The 14,317-nt window shown below is 36.7% G+C and overlaps 1 protein-coding gene across 1 annotated transcript in view; it reads right to left on the bottom strand.

Moving 5' to 3' along the window:
• Positions 1-14,317, bottom strand: part of MYH15 (myosin heavy chain 15) — a 132,979-nt gene that overhangs the window by 65,795 nt on the left and 52,867 nt on the right. The window contains exons 18-22 of the mRNA XM_057696649.1: positions 13,913-14,000; positions 10,249-10,366; positions 9,235-9,358; positions 7,137-7,273; positions 1,938-2,190 (exon numbers count right to left, since the gene is read on the bottom strand). Of these exons, the coding sequence (XP_057552632.1) occupies positions 1,938-2,190; positions 7,137-7,273; positions 9,235-9,358; positions 10,249-10,366; positions 13,913-14,000 (720 nt within the window). The remainder of the gene's footprint in view (positions 1-1,937; positions 2,191-7,136; positions 7,274-9,234; positions 9,359-10,248; positions 10,367-13,912; positions 14,001-14,317) is intronic.

Here is a 14,317-nt window from a genome sequence, read left to right as displayed (position 1 = left end):
GTTTAACAGCAGGAACATCCTTTCCCCAGCGGCAGTTGTTTTCTCACATACTTGCAGTGTTAATTGAAATGGGCTCACTCAGTGCTGCTGGTGTTTTGAGTTAGTGAATGATTTTAAAAGAATCCTTGGTTCCTACTGTACCGAGCTGTGTTCCTTAAAAATCAATGTTGATAAAATATTTCATAGCCAGGTCAGCTTTTAAAATCAGTTCCAATTTGAACTCATCTCAGCCTTCCTGGACATGCCCTGAAATTGGCTTCATGTGTTTCCTGTGCTCCCCACACTGATCTGTTATCATACATCCCAGACTCCTACCCATCACTCCCTTCACAAGCTGGGTGCATTTCTATTCCCACATCAGCCCAGGTAGCACTGGCCACTCTCTTTGTTGAGAGGAAGAAAGACAAAAATTAGGAGGCCAGTTTGCATCCAAAGCTGCCTCTCTCATAAACCAGACAAAATATATTATACACTGTGATTTTCACAATATGGATCTTAATGTAGGTTTGCAGTGGGGCTCAGGAATTTGTATCAGCATCCCAGGTGAGGCTGATATACACTAAAGTTCTAGAACCACTGCTATATTAAATATGTATCAGAAATGTAAGTCTGGGTACAAATTCTCATGAGAAACATGGCTTATTAGAACACCAATGGGTAGCATAGTCCCAACTTGGGTCAGTCTAAAATTACTAAGTTTTCCCTGTTTTCAGTAAGTCCAAAAAGCAGGAAAAACTTTTATTTATATCATTGTATTTGAAGCCAGTATTTTTTTTAAGCTCTGTATTGGAATATAATTGCTTTACACTCTTGTACCAGCTTTTGAGGTACACCAGAGAGAATCAGCTGTATTTATATATATACCCCCATATTCCCTCCCTCCTGCAACTCCCTCCCACCCTCCCTGTCCTGGCCCTCTAAGGCATCACCCATCATCGAGTTGATCTCCCTTTGTTATACAGCAACTTCCCACTAGCTGGGATGAAGTGAGAGAGTAGCATAGACATATTTACACTACCAACTGTAAAATAGCTAGTGGGAAGCCAGTATTTTTTACCTTAGCACTGTGCTAGGTGGGGTGGAGAATACACCCCACTCAGCACAGGTAGACACAACCATACCTAACTTTGGGATGCTCGTGGATAACAGTACCCTGGTAGCTAGAGATGAGGACTATAAAAGGAAGTGAGTAATGGAACATCAGCATCAGATGGGAGACGCAGGTTTGGATGTCAGGGCCAAAGGTTTGGAATCTGTAATGCGCATAATGCAGGATTTGAAGCTTGTTCATCAGGGAAGCAACATATTTGTTCAAGACAATGGTTCTTAACCCTGGCTGGGTATCAGAATCACCCACACAGATGATTTGGAGCCACACAGGGCCTGCTTAATCAGAGTATCTGAGAGGGGAGCCTAGGCACCTTTCTTTTTATTTGTTAATGCTTTGCAAATGAGTTTAATGCAAAGCTAAGGCTGAAAACTGCTGTTTTAAGAATTCAACTGATTATAACACTGATTTGGACTGGGGAAGGACAAGTAGGGAGATTAAAATCAGGAAAACCATGCTGCAATAATCCTGAAGATCTCAGTAAAGCTCTTCTTAGGACCTACTAAAATCCTATCTTTTGATTCGCTAATGGGTTACATGCTACCTACATAATTTAAGATCCAGAGCTTCCTGACTCCCATGATAGATTTCCATACGTTTATATAGTTAAAACCCATCTAAAAGTTTGTCTCTTTTTCAAAGACATCCTGCCGATGAAATCACTTCACTGTAAAACAGGGTGTCTAAGTGTTTCCATACTCTGTGTTGGATGAAATGCTATAGTATTTGAAAAGCATGTGCCTCTGTTTTTTTCAAGTCAATGCTGCCTGCAAAACAAAGGAATCTAATTAGAAACTTGATTGGAATAAGAAATGGTGGGGCCACTCACAGCCTGCAGCTGAAGAAGAAGGTCACTCTTTTCCTGGAGGAGGGAGACTTGTTTGGCTTTCAGTTCCTCCCTCTGAGATTCGGATTTCTCCAAGGCTTTTTGCAGCTGTACATACTCTTCCTTCAGTCCAGCTACCTCCTTTCCCATTCCAGATCTAACAAGAGGCTTGATCTTGAAGAGGAGCCTCATCCAAGGCCAGCTCTTTACAGCCATGAAAGCTCTTATGTTCCACTGGATCAAAAGAAGTGCATCCCTAAATCAAGGAGGTGGGGAGGGGGGAAAGCAAGTTAACCTAGACTATAGAAGAGTTATTTTCCAAATTAAGATCCTTAATAAGCACATCTTTTTATAAGTCATTATAAATTCTCATTAGTCTTCAAAGCACTTCAACATCCAAGTTCTCATTTGATTCTAGCAGAAACCCTTTGAGGGACTTTTGGGGCTAACAATGTTGTGGATTAGGTGTCCTGAAAATGCTTCCACCACAAACGTACTTTAAATGAGAGCTGACCCTCAAAGAGGGTAAGAAATATAGAGGGAACATAAAAAAAAAAATAACAGCAAAAAGTGGATGCTTGTGCAGTCTGACCATCTTTATGGAAGGAGGAAACCAGCCTTGGTATTGTGGGGTTTGTATTCTTATATCCTTGTGGATGAAGACACAGGCTGAGATTTTCAAAGAAATTCACCCTAATGAAAAGGAGGATTTAAAAATTCACCCACTGACACAGACAGAAGTCAAAGAGAAGTACATCTGATTTGGTCTGGGCTCAGAATGAAGAAAAAACATCCTACACAAGGAATTTTTTTTTTTTTTTAACTGTGAACCAGCACCACTGGAGTGTTTGAGGTTTAAATTATACTACCTGATTAGTGCAGAAATACACAAGAAATTAGCATAATTATTTTTTACACTGGTAATAAATACCCTTTGGGACTTTAGGAGAAAAATACAAAAGTACACTGAAGAAAATACCTTAAAATCAAGCACTAGAGATTCTCTTAAATACAGTCCCCTTGAAGATGAGCTTACAATTTGAAATTAAAAAACACATATAGAAAAAAAAAATTCAACCATCAGTGAGTGTGAGCACCCATCATGAAAAGTTTAATTAAACCCCCAAGGATTTTAGATAATTGAACAATCTGGTGGAGATCATAAAATAATTATTAAAAATTATTAAAGACATAAAGGAAAGAATTGAAAAAACAAGAAAAACTGAGCCACTAGGATAAAAGGGAAGACAGATTTGAAAGATAACCAAATAAAATGTGTAGTACTGAAAAGTATAGTCACTGAAATCAAATACTCAACGGAAGAATTAAGCAGCTGATTAAACACATTGAAAAAAAATGTGAATTAAGAAAAATAAACCCTAGCAAGTGTAAGGAAGGAAAGAAAAGAACTGAGATCAGAAACTAATGAACTAGAGAACAAAAAAAAAAAAAGAAAAATTTTAAAGATGGGTTATTAAGTAGTCTAATTAAATAAACATCTGACAATCAAGACCTAGAGTCTGTCATACAGAGTGAAGTCAGCCAGAGAGAGGAAAACAAATACCGCATGCTAACTCATATATATGGAATCTAAAACAATGGCACTGATGAACCCAGTGACAGGGCAAGAATAAGGATGCAGATGCAGGGAATGGACTGGAGGACACAGGGTTGGGGGTGGGGTGCAAAGGGGAAGATGGGACGAAGTGAGAAAGTAGCATAGACATATATACACTATCACCTGTAAAATAGATAGCTAGTGGGAATTTGCTGTATAACAAAGGGAGATCAACTCGATGATGGGTGATGCCTTAGAGGGCTGGGACGGGGACGGTGGGGAGGAGTCGCGGGAGGGAGGGGATATGGGGATATATGTATAAATACAGCTGATTCACTTTGGTGTACCTCAAAAGCTGGTACAAGAGTGTAAAGCAATTATATTCCAATAAAGAGCTTAAAAAAAAAAAAAGAAAAAGAGAGGCATAAATAAACAATATTAGGAATGATAATACTCTAAGAAAACAATATAAGATTATGTTCTAGAAACATAATTATAGGTATGATAAAGATTAAAAATTATAATCTAGCAAATTGGACGATTTAAAAGAAATGTAAAATTTCTTTTTTTAAAGAAATTAATTTAAACTGATTCACGAAGACAAAAATCTCATTAGGCCTGTAACTATTAAATAAATTAAATCAAAGTTGTAAAATCTATCACAAAAGAAACACCAGATCTAGGAGGATTTATAGGCAAATTTTACCAACCACTCAAAGACAGATAATCAAAATAAATCATTTTGCTTTTTGAAAAGAGAAATCGCCTAACTCTTTTATGAGGTTAAGGTAAACTTAATTCAAAGTCAAATAACAGCAGGAGAAATAATTATAAGCCAGACTTATTCATGAACATTGATGCAAAATTACTATAATACTATAACCAATCCCACAATGTATGAAAAAGATAATATTTTATAAACAAGGTGTGTTTAACTTTTTTTTAATCTATTTATTTAATTAAACACATTTATGGGTTAATGGAGAAAAACCATGTAATTATTTCAATAGATGCAGAAAAAGGATTTAACCATTTCTCTGTAAACATGCTTAACAATGCAAGATGGAACGAATGTCCTCTATACAATATATCACAACCACAAAACAATCTACAGAAAACATTATATTAAGAGGAAAATGATATCTTTCCCCCAAATCAGAAATACCACAAGTTGGTGAGAATATAGAGCCATGGAACTTTTATATACTTCTAGTAAAGAGTAAAATGGAAGGCATTTTGGCAACATCTCACGAAGCTGGAGTTGGATATAGCCTAAAACCTAATAATTCATACCTAGAGAAATGCCACTCAAAGTGTGGGCCTTGACCAGCTGCTACCTACATACTATCAGTCATTTTGAGTAACACTGCCCTCAAGAAACTCTTGCATATGTGCAGGGGGAGAAGTTTACAAAAATGTCACCATAGAAGTATTTGTAATAGCAAAAAATTATAAATAACTTAAGTTTACTTGAGCTGGAGATGGACAAATAAATTGTGGCATATTCATACAATGGAATACTATGAAATAGTTAAGATCAATAATCTACACTATGGAGAACAGTATAGAGGTTGCTTAAAAAACTAAAAATAGAATTACCATATGACCCAGCAATCCCACTACCGGGCATATACCCAGAGAACACCACAATTCAAAAAGACACATGCACCCCAATTTCATTGCAGCACTATTTACAACAGCCAGGTCGTGGAAGCAACCTAAATATCCATCAACAGATGAATGGATAAAGAAGATATGATACATATATACAATGGAATATTACTCAGCTGTAAAAAGGAACAAAATTGGGACCTTTCTAGAGACATGGATGGACCTAGAGACTGTCGTACAGAGTGAAGTGAGTCAGAAAGAGAAAAACAAATATCATATATTAATGCATATATGTGGAATCTAGAGAAATGGTACAGATCAACCGGTTTGAAAGGCATAAATAGAGACCCAGATGTAGAGAACAAACATATGGACACCAAGGCAGGAAAGTGTGTGTGGGGGGTGGGGAGTGGGACGAATTGGGAGACTGGGATTGCCATATACACATTAATATGTATAAAATAGATGACTAATACGAAAAATATCAAATTGTACACTTTATGTGCAGTTTATTGTATGTCAATTATATCTCAATAAAACTCTTTTTAAAAGGGAAAAAAGATCAATAATCTAGCCTTAGATTTATCAACATTAATAAATTTCAAAACTAGTACTGAGTGTAAAGAACAAATTTAAACACAATATATACAGAATATTTACATAAAGACTAAAAACATGAAAAATCATGTAACCTTTTAATGATATCTGCATAACTCCATAGAACTTGGACCAAAGGAGAAATATGCAAGGGGCTTCAACTGTGTCTGTTAATTTATTTTTTTAAATATATTGTGAGTAACTACAGAAAAATGTTAAACCTTGATATGTTTTATATATGAAAAATGAATGAAATTGAGTGATAAACACAAATTCCGGATCTGGGGAGCTAAGAATAGGGTCTGGATCACGGGAGAAATACACAAAGGGCTTCAACTTTGCCTGTTAATTAATTTATTTTTAAGTTGTGAGCAATTACAGAGAAAATGTTAGGAATTGATATACTTTGATAATAGCTCCATGAGTACACATTATAATATTTTCTGTATTTTTTGTGTTTGAAATATTTCACAATAATTCTTTTAAAGTCATTCTATGATTTAGAGAGAATGGATAGTAAAGACCTCATTTCAGAGATGAAGGAAGTGAACACGAGAAATTAAGAGTCTTAGCTATGTTTACAAGACTAGTCATAGAAGCCATGTCTCCTGATCCTGATCAAACTCTCCTAACTCCTGTACCACACTGAGCAATACATGTGGGTCACAGAAGACTCTTATGAGATGTCCCTCTAGTATCTTTGACATCACTATGTAATGATATTTTTCTTCTTTGGGGAAACAGAAGGAATTAACAGATTGTCAAGTAAGCAAATTATACCAAGACCTGTGGACCTCTCTCTAGAAGGTAAACTATCCTACGGTAAAAAGTAAATACAACCACCACAGAATCCCTTGCTCATAGTCCCTTTGTTTAGAGACTTTGCCAGCTTGCTTTCTATGATTCTATTAAGGATAAACAAAACCTATACCTCAATGTCCAGAGGTGGTGATAAATGTCCCTAATGAACCTGCCTGAAATGAAGTAAGAGAGTTGTGGTTACATGTCACCATGAGTCAGTTTCTAACCTAGGGGAGGCTGTAAAGTGGTCAGAACACCTACCTACTTTGCAGCAAACTTCCCCACAGAGTTGGCTGTGAGATGCATGCAAACCCTTCTAGGTCTGCTTCTGTTTTGAATTATGAATTACACCACTCTCAGAGATCCAGACTTTGCCAACTATAAAGAATCCTTCCAAAGAGAAGACTGGAAATGATGCAAAACATCTGAATTATGGTTATTCTTAATTAGATAGCATAATAAAAGCCCGTTGTGCTCTGTTTGGTGTTCCATAATTTAAAAAATTTCAAGTCCCAGACTAAGCAGAGGTGGCAGAGCTCTTTACCCTGACCAGTTGTAAGGCAATGAGTTAAAGTCACATTGACTGAGGCACGCCACTACTCTAACAGTGGGGGTGCAGGGTAGGGATATCATACCTCTCTTCCAGAATCCTCTGGAACTTGATTTGCATCAGTTTTCCCCGTACTCTGGCTTGGAACAATGTGAAGACTTTAGATAGTTTCTCATCTCTCATTGCTTCCAGTTGGCCTAGAAATCCAGCTTTTAAAAACATCTAAAAGAAATGTCAGATGTTAATTCCACTCGTAGTGGGCATCCAGTGTATGTCTATCAAATGGCCCTATAAACAACTGATGTATTTGTTTATCAGTTCTATTTCTTGTTAAATGTAAATTCTAGAAAGTTTGGTTTTATCAACCTAAAGTTTGCCCCAAACAAACAAACAAAAACCAAGAAAACTTAATTTAATCCTGTGTTTATGTTTGTTCCTTAAGAACTTAGACTATTCTCTTCTTGATCTATTAGTAATGTCTAGGCTGTCTAGGGAACTTGGTTTACGTTTTAAGATAGGCCCAGGCAGGGATATGCACACAGGGGTCTGCATACTTTTTCTGTAAAGGACCAGATATCTTTAGGCTTTGCAGGCCACACATAGTCTCTGGAGAACATCCACTATACCCTGCCATCTCCTTCTCCTCCACCTCCTCTATGTCTGCTTCCTCCTCCTCCTCTTTTTCTTCTATTTCTTCTTCTTCCTCTTTAAAAACACCCCTTTAGGTTCCACATCCTCACCAGCACTTGTTATTTTTGTTTTTTGAGAGTATTTTTTAACCATCTGAATGGATGTGAGGTGTGGTTGGGATTCACATCTTGCTGGTAATTGATGATGTTGACCATCTTTTCATGTGTTTGTTGGCCATTTGTATATCTTCTGGGGGAGAGATGTCTATTCAGGTCCTTTGCCCATTTTTAACTGAGTTGTTTGTTTTTTATTATTGTTGTTGCTTATGTAAGTATTTTACATGGTATAAATGGAGGAAGGTTTCTTAGATAAGTAGAGAATTCTGAATTAAAGAAGGAATTAACCAAAAAAAAAAGAAAACCCTTAAAAAATGTCAAACCATTTTTAGCTAGGGGGCCACATAAAAAATAGGCCATGGATATAGCCCTTAGGCCATAATTTGCTGACCTCTGCTCTAGAGAAAGTCTCTTTAGTCTTAGGCAATAAAAAATACACATAAATATTTTTTCAAGAATCATTAGTAATGGCCAAGATGAGGTGAGTGAGGTACCTAAAGCACAACTTTAAAGGAAGCACTCACTTTTGGGCTTGTGCAAGTCAGTACTTATACAACCTGAAGAGTGAGTGCTGCCTTAAAATTTGTGCCTTAGGAGGCTCTCTCAACTCATGCTAGTCCTGGTCTAGATGAGCAGTATACAGCAAAATTAACTAAACATATGAGGAAGCAAGGCACCAGGAGTGCAAATCAGCAGAAACAACAAACAGCAGAAACAGATTCTCAGGTACTCAAAATGTGGGAGTTGAGTAATATTTTATAATCATGTCCAACAGAGTTCTTTTTCTGTAAGCTCTTCCTCCCAGACCCTCCAATTCTCCTTCAAATAATTTGGCCTTCGTATGGATGTCGTTAGAAAGAATCTGACATTGACTCAGATAAAACCAAATCTGTTAGAAGTTTCCCAGAATATGTGGATGATGTACAGATCTTCAAGCTGAAGCAGAATTTACTGAATCACATTTAAGGAAATTGAGTTTGGATTAATTTTTTGGATAGTAGATTTGACCTTAAAGTTTTTAGTTACTCAGTTTTTCAGAATTAATTTCCTGAAAGTGTACTTGTGGATGAATCAGTTCACATGCAGACAAGCAGTTATCTCCAGTAAGTTGATTCAATTTTGCCTAGCTCTGATGTGCATACACATTTTCTAGCACACTAAAGTTGATTCAGTATTTTATATCTTGGCACAAATTTGCTTAGATGAATAATTATAAAAATGTAAATGTAGTCAAGACTGAGGTTCAAAAAGCACTGAATTTTGAATTTTCTCTCTCAAATAGTGCTGAAGTTTTCACTTTCAACGGTGCTCTATTTGTATTATTTGTGGTCACGAGTGCTGTAGAAAGCCTTATAATTGCACTTTTGTGGGTATTTTAAGATACACAGATTTTCCTCCCACTCTTTCCAAATGTATTCTTTATAGCTCTCTGGTTACCTTAGTGATTCCAAAGCAGTACTGTGTATGGTCTATCTCCAAGGAGCCAAGAAATTCTTCAGCTGCTTTTCTGTTGCTCACAAACTTGCTCTTTGGAAAGGCCCTTGGGTTCAGGATGTAGTACCTAATTGAAAATAAGTAAAGAATAAATCCTGAGGTCAGGGGTGCAAATAATCTGGACAAGTGAGGCAAAAGGAGGTATATATAGACTTCCACCTCTCCTATCAATATTCAATTTTCACAAAACTCTTGGCAATAATAATGAGCATACCAGCAATAATTCCTTCCTTTGATATAATAGTTTGTATTTTTCATAGTGCTGTAGAGACCACCTCACTTGATTCTCTGCTCAATTAGGGAGGGAGGGAGGAAGAAATTAGGAGAAAGAGGAAGAAAGGCTTAAGTATCTCTATTGTACAGATAAGGAAACTGAAAAGCAGAGACATTAAAGGTCTTTTCCAAGATTTCCTCACCCTAATGGTGAATTGGTGGAGAGCTAGAAATATGCTTCTTAATTCTGAGGCAGGTACTCTTTCTAGTCTATTATACTTTGCTCAAATTTGCTTGATGACCTATAATTTACACTTTTAGAATTCAGGAAATAGAAAGCAGAGATGCCTCTCCTGCCTCATGCTGCACACCCTGCTGGCTTCCTTCCTTTCACAGGCTCGCTGGTAAAGCAACAGCCTGCTTGGATGGCAGCTACGATTAAGTACATACAATGTTTCAGAGATTCAATTCAGCCTGCATATCGTTCTTCTCTATATATTTCTTCTATATGTGGGTCTATTATCCAGTAATAGAGATTTAAGGATATTACAGCTACATGGATGTTGGATTTAAGGGGAAATAATAATGGAACTCTGTCATCGTATATCTCACCACCACCAAAACACATCGATCTGCAGTCTGGAGGATATCAACCAAACAAGCAACACATGCCTAAACACTCAGAAAGAGAGGAAAGCAAAATGGGTTGCCCCAGGCTTCTTGGATCCTGGGATGTATGTTTACCTTTGTTTAAAATCAGCATACAGCAGTCGGTTTGGAAAACCTTCACAGCATATCCTGATCCCTTCCAAGACACCATTACAGCGCAGCTGCTGTAGTACTAAATGAGGGTCCATTACACCTGAAGAAAAAGGTCACGATGAGTCCATGTCTAAAAAAACAATTACCCTAGATCTTGTCCTAATTGCTGCATCTTGGGTTAAAAGCGTTTGAATCTGGTTTTCTTTACATGATAGGTAAGAGAATTCACTAACTCCCAGCCCGATGGCACTCAAAGTACCCATCCTATGAGTCTCCAAATAGGATTTACCTGGAATGAATCCTTTAGTTCACAGTTAGTCAAGATTTCATAAGCAAATACTCCTAGAAGATGAAAAAAATACATTTTTGCTAGAATGTAAATGGCTGGTATTATATCCATTTGCCAGACAAAAACCAGCTAGAGAAGGGATAAAACACAAAAGAGAACTGGCATCTCCAAGTAGGAAGGGGAAGGGATTACAAGAAGGAGGAATACAAAGAAAGGGGAAGGTGAGTACTACCACAAAATTCTATTTACTGTATTGCATTAGGAAAGAACTGGCCACATCCCGGCCTACATTCTCTCCTGATTATCTTGAGAAAGACTAAGTTGTATTCTATAGTATAAGCATTCTCCTAGTACCCCTTTGTTCCTGAGATGAAGCCCACTAGAGCTGCAGCTGCAGTCTCTGATAGAAGCCTTTGCAAGCCAACCAATGAGCCACTGTATCTGGCTCTCAGCAAGGCTTCTAGAAGAAGCCAAGCAGCACTCTCCTAACAAAGACCTGCTAGAGTGTTATAAGGAAAACAGAATGAGATGATTCTCTGCTTATGCCCAGGGTCACAGAAATAAACTCCTAAGCCATATATCCACAGTCCTGTATTTCCATCCTTTTCACAGACAGAAACAGATCATCTATAAGAAGGAGCAAAAGCAGAGTTCTATGATAGAGGAGGATCAAGGATGCTCATTCCCTTTAAGGACATATGAAGAACTGTTTTGATTATATCATGAAACTTTTCTTACGACTTTGTCTTAAGACTTTAAAAAACAACAACAACAACAAAAAAACACCCTGCTGAAATCAGAGCTGACTCGATGGGAGGCAACTCTAATAGGTAACAGAATTGCTCCAAAATAGAGGCAGCTAATTAGATTCCTTCCTTGCTAGATGGAAGCAGTGTCCCTAGATGCATTCAGAAACCCAGCTGATAAGAAACAATGAGGCAAAAACATACAGCGTGAATGTACATGAAGTGTTTGCATTGCAAAAACTCTAACTGCAGCATCATTGTTTAGCATCACACTTTCCCAAAACAGGTCATAGACTGTCAAGATCGGGGTCATAATTACAGGAGGTTAATAAAAATGCAAGGTACTACAGAACCTCAGAAATTGGAATCAGCAACATCTGGCTACATACTCTAAGGGTAATTAGTGCTCTGAAGAAATAAGTGCTTGTCACATGCACAACTTTGAGGCTGACAGCCTCCGACCAAGCTCTATAGAAGCCTGTAATTCCAAAGAGAAGGCTAGGAATCTTCAAATCCAAGATGTAAAGAAAGCAATCCATGTAATTAATATCTGTAAAAACTTTGTTTTGTTACTTAAAAACATAAATAATTCACCTCCTATTCACCTACCTATCACAGCACCTCCCTAGCACCATCCATTCGTTAAAAAATATTCACTACAAAAGCCAAGAAATGGAAACAATCTAAGTGTCCACTAATGGATGAACAGATAAAAATGTTGTGGTACATATGTATAATGGAATATTATTCAGTCATACAAAAGAAGGAAATCTTGCCATGTGTGACAACATAAAAGGACCTTGAGGGCACTATGCTAAGTGAAATAATCCAGACAGAGAAAGACAAATACCGTATGATCTCATTTATGGTTCTAGATATTTTCACCGTTAAGTGTCTTGGCTGAAAGCATTTTTGCCACAAATGTTTTCAACGCATACGTAATTGGCCATGCAGCATTTTTTTGCCATAAAAGATAAAATAACTGGTTGACAGTTTGGTTTCAATTAGTTGACAGTCTGGTTTCATTTCTCCACTGAAACAGTACTCCCATTTTCATATTACATGAATCTGAAAGAGGCCAAAGGCCTCAAAGGTGCAGGTGAACCTACATTTTCTGTAGAACTTGGACCATCTACCAACAGACATGGGACAATATGCCAAGAGCAAACAACAGTATGGAAAGCTTTCACAACACAAGACAAAGCTCAGTTACAAATGTGTATCCTAGTATTTGGAAACTGATACCTCTCTCAGTGAGGGAAGAAATTTTAGCAAAAAAGAAAAAGTGTGGTGCAGAACAAAGAGACAAATCAACAAGCCAAAAAATGTATAATGAACTACGAACAAAGACTTGGACGATACATGCTTAGGTTCAACCCACAAAGTAAAATCAGTTATTTGCACAACATTGCCATGAATCTATACACATTTTAAATGTATTCAAATATCTTATATTTCACAATACAGTCTTCTTAATTTTGCTATTCATTTTTCATATTTCATTACGTCCTTTTTAACGTCCCTCTTTTATTTTTTGTTATCTTTTATGACAAAATTGCCTTATGGCCAATTAGTTATGTCGGGAAAACATATGTAGCAAAAATGCTTGGGGCAAAGAGGTTAATAGCAAAGAAGCTTATGGTGAAAATACCAGACACACTCACTTATACATGGAATCTTTAAAAAACAAACTCATAGCAAAAAAGATCCTATTTGTGGTTACCAGAGGTGGGGATGGGGAGGGGAATTGGAGGAAGGTGGTCAAAATGTACAAACTTCCATTTTTAAGATAAATAAGTACTAGGGATGTAGTGTGCAACATAATGACTATAGTTAACACTGCAGTATGGTATATTGAAAGTTATTGAGTCGATCCTAAGAGTTCTCATAACAAGGAAACTTTTTTCTCTCTTTTTTTTTTTATCTGTAAGAGATGATGAATGTTAACTAAACTTATAATCATTTCATGATGTATGTAAGGCAAACCACTATGCTGTACACCTTAAGCTTATACAGTATTGTATGCCAATTACATCTCAATAAAACTGGAGGAAAAATAAAACATTTTTTAAAGAGTATCTTTTGCCCAGAAGTACATAACTAAAGAGATGGGTAGTGTTAAGGAGAGGGAAGATACTAGTATTATGAAGGAAGACTAGAGGGAGTTCTTAACAATTAGAAATGGATTTAGAAACTCTCTTTATGCTCAATTTAGATAATTTAGACCAAATGATTTCCTTTATGCTGAAATATCTATCTTAATCCCCCAATTGATTATTCAATCCCTTTTTATTATACTTTGCCCTTGTAGACAATGGCATAGAAGCTCATCCACATTTTAGCATGAAATTCAAGGGGGGATATAAATGATAATATCAAGCATTCTAATAATTGAGTCTGCTTTGTGAAATCCTTCTGTATGTCCACTTGAATCTCAATTCAAAGACAATCTTGAGGAGGTTTTGAAAAACTCACTTTTAACTTATTTTAGTTTTTCTATCTGAAAATCTACCTTAAATAAAAGAGATTGGTAAATGTTTCTTTAAAACATATTCAACATAGCTTAAATCAAATGAATTTCCTAGTGCGGATTACAAAGAAATCTACTCACCTGGCATTTTGTTCGTGTTGGGATTTATGCATCTCACAAAATGAGGTGCTGTTGATTTCAGGTTAGTCATCAATTTATTTAGGTTTTCCTAAAATACAGACCATAAACAACACAAAATCACTTTGCAAATCACTAGAAGCACCAATCCACCTCATAAAGTCTCCACGTTGATCAACTTAATCTTAAAGCCAGATGCATACCAACAATAAAATAACAAATTCAACATTCTTCCCTGCTTACCGAAATACATGATTTCCTTCCTAGGCCAAGTCAATATTTATCTGACTGACATAGTTCTGTTGTGAATCATAGCTACCTGTTTTAAATTTGCTAGCAATACTTTATAACTGGGCAATAAAATGGCTTGAAGAAAGAAATTGTTTCTCAAGTGTTCTGTCTGGAAAA

This window comes from Hippopotamus amphibius, chromosome 10, assembly GCF_030028045.1.
Source record: "Hippopotamus amphibius kiboko isolate mHipAmp2 chromosome 10, mHipAmp2.hap2, whole genome shotgun sequence".
Taxonomy (NCBI): Eukaryota; Metazoa; Chordata; class Mammalia; order Artiodactyla; family Hippopotamidae; genus Hippopotamus; species Hippopotamus amphibius.
Note: the sequence above shows the minus strand (reverse complement) of the source record. Positions and strands in the feature narration are given on the sequence as shown.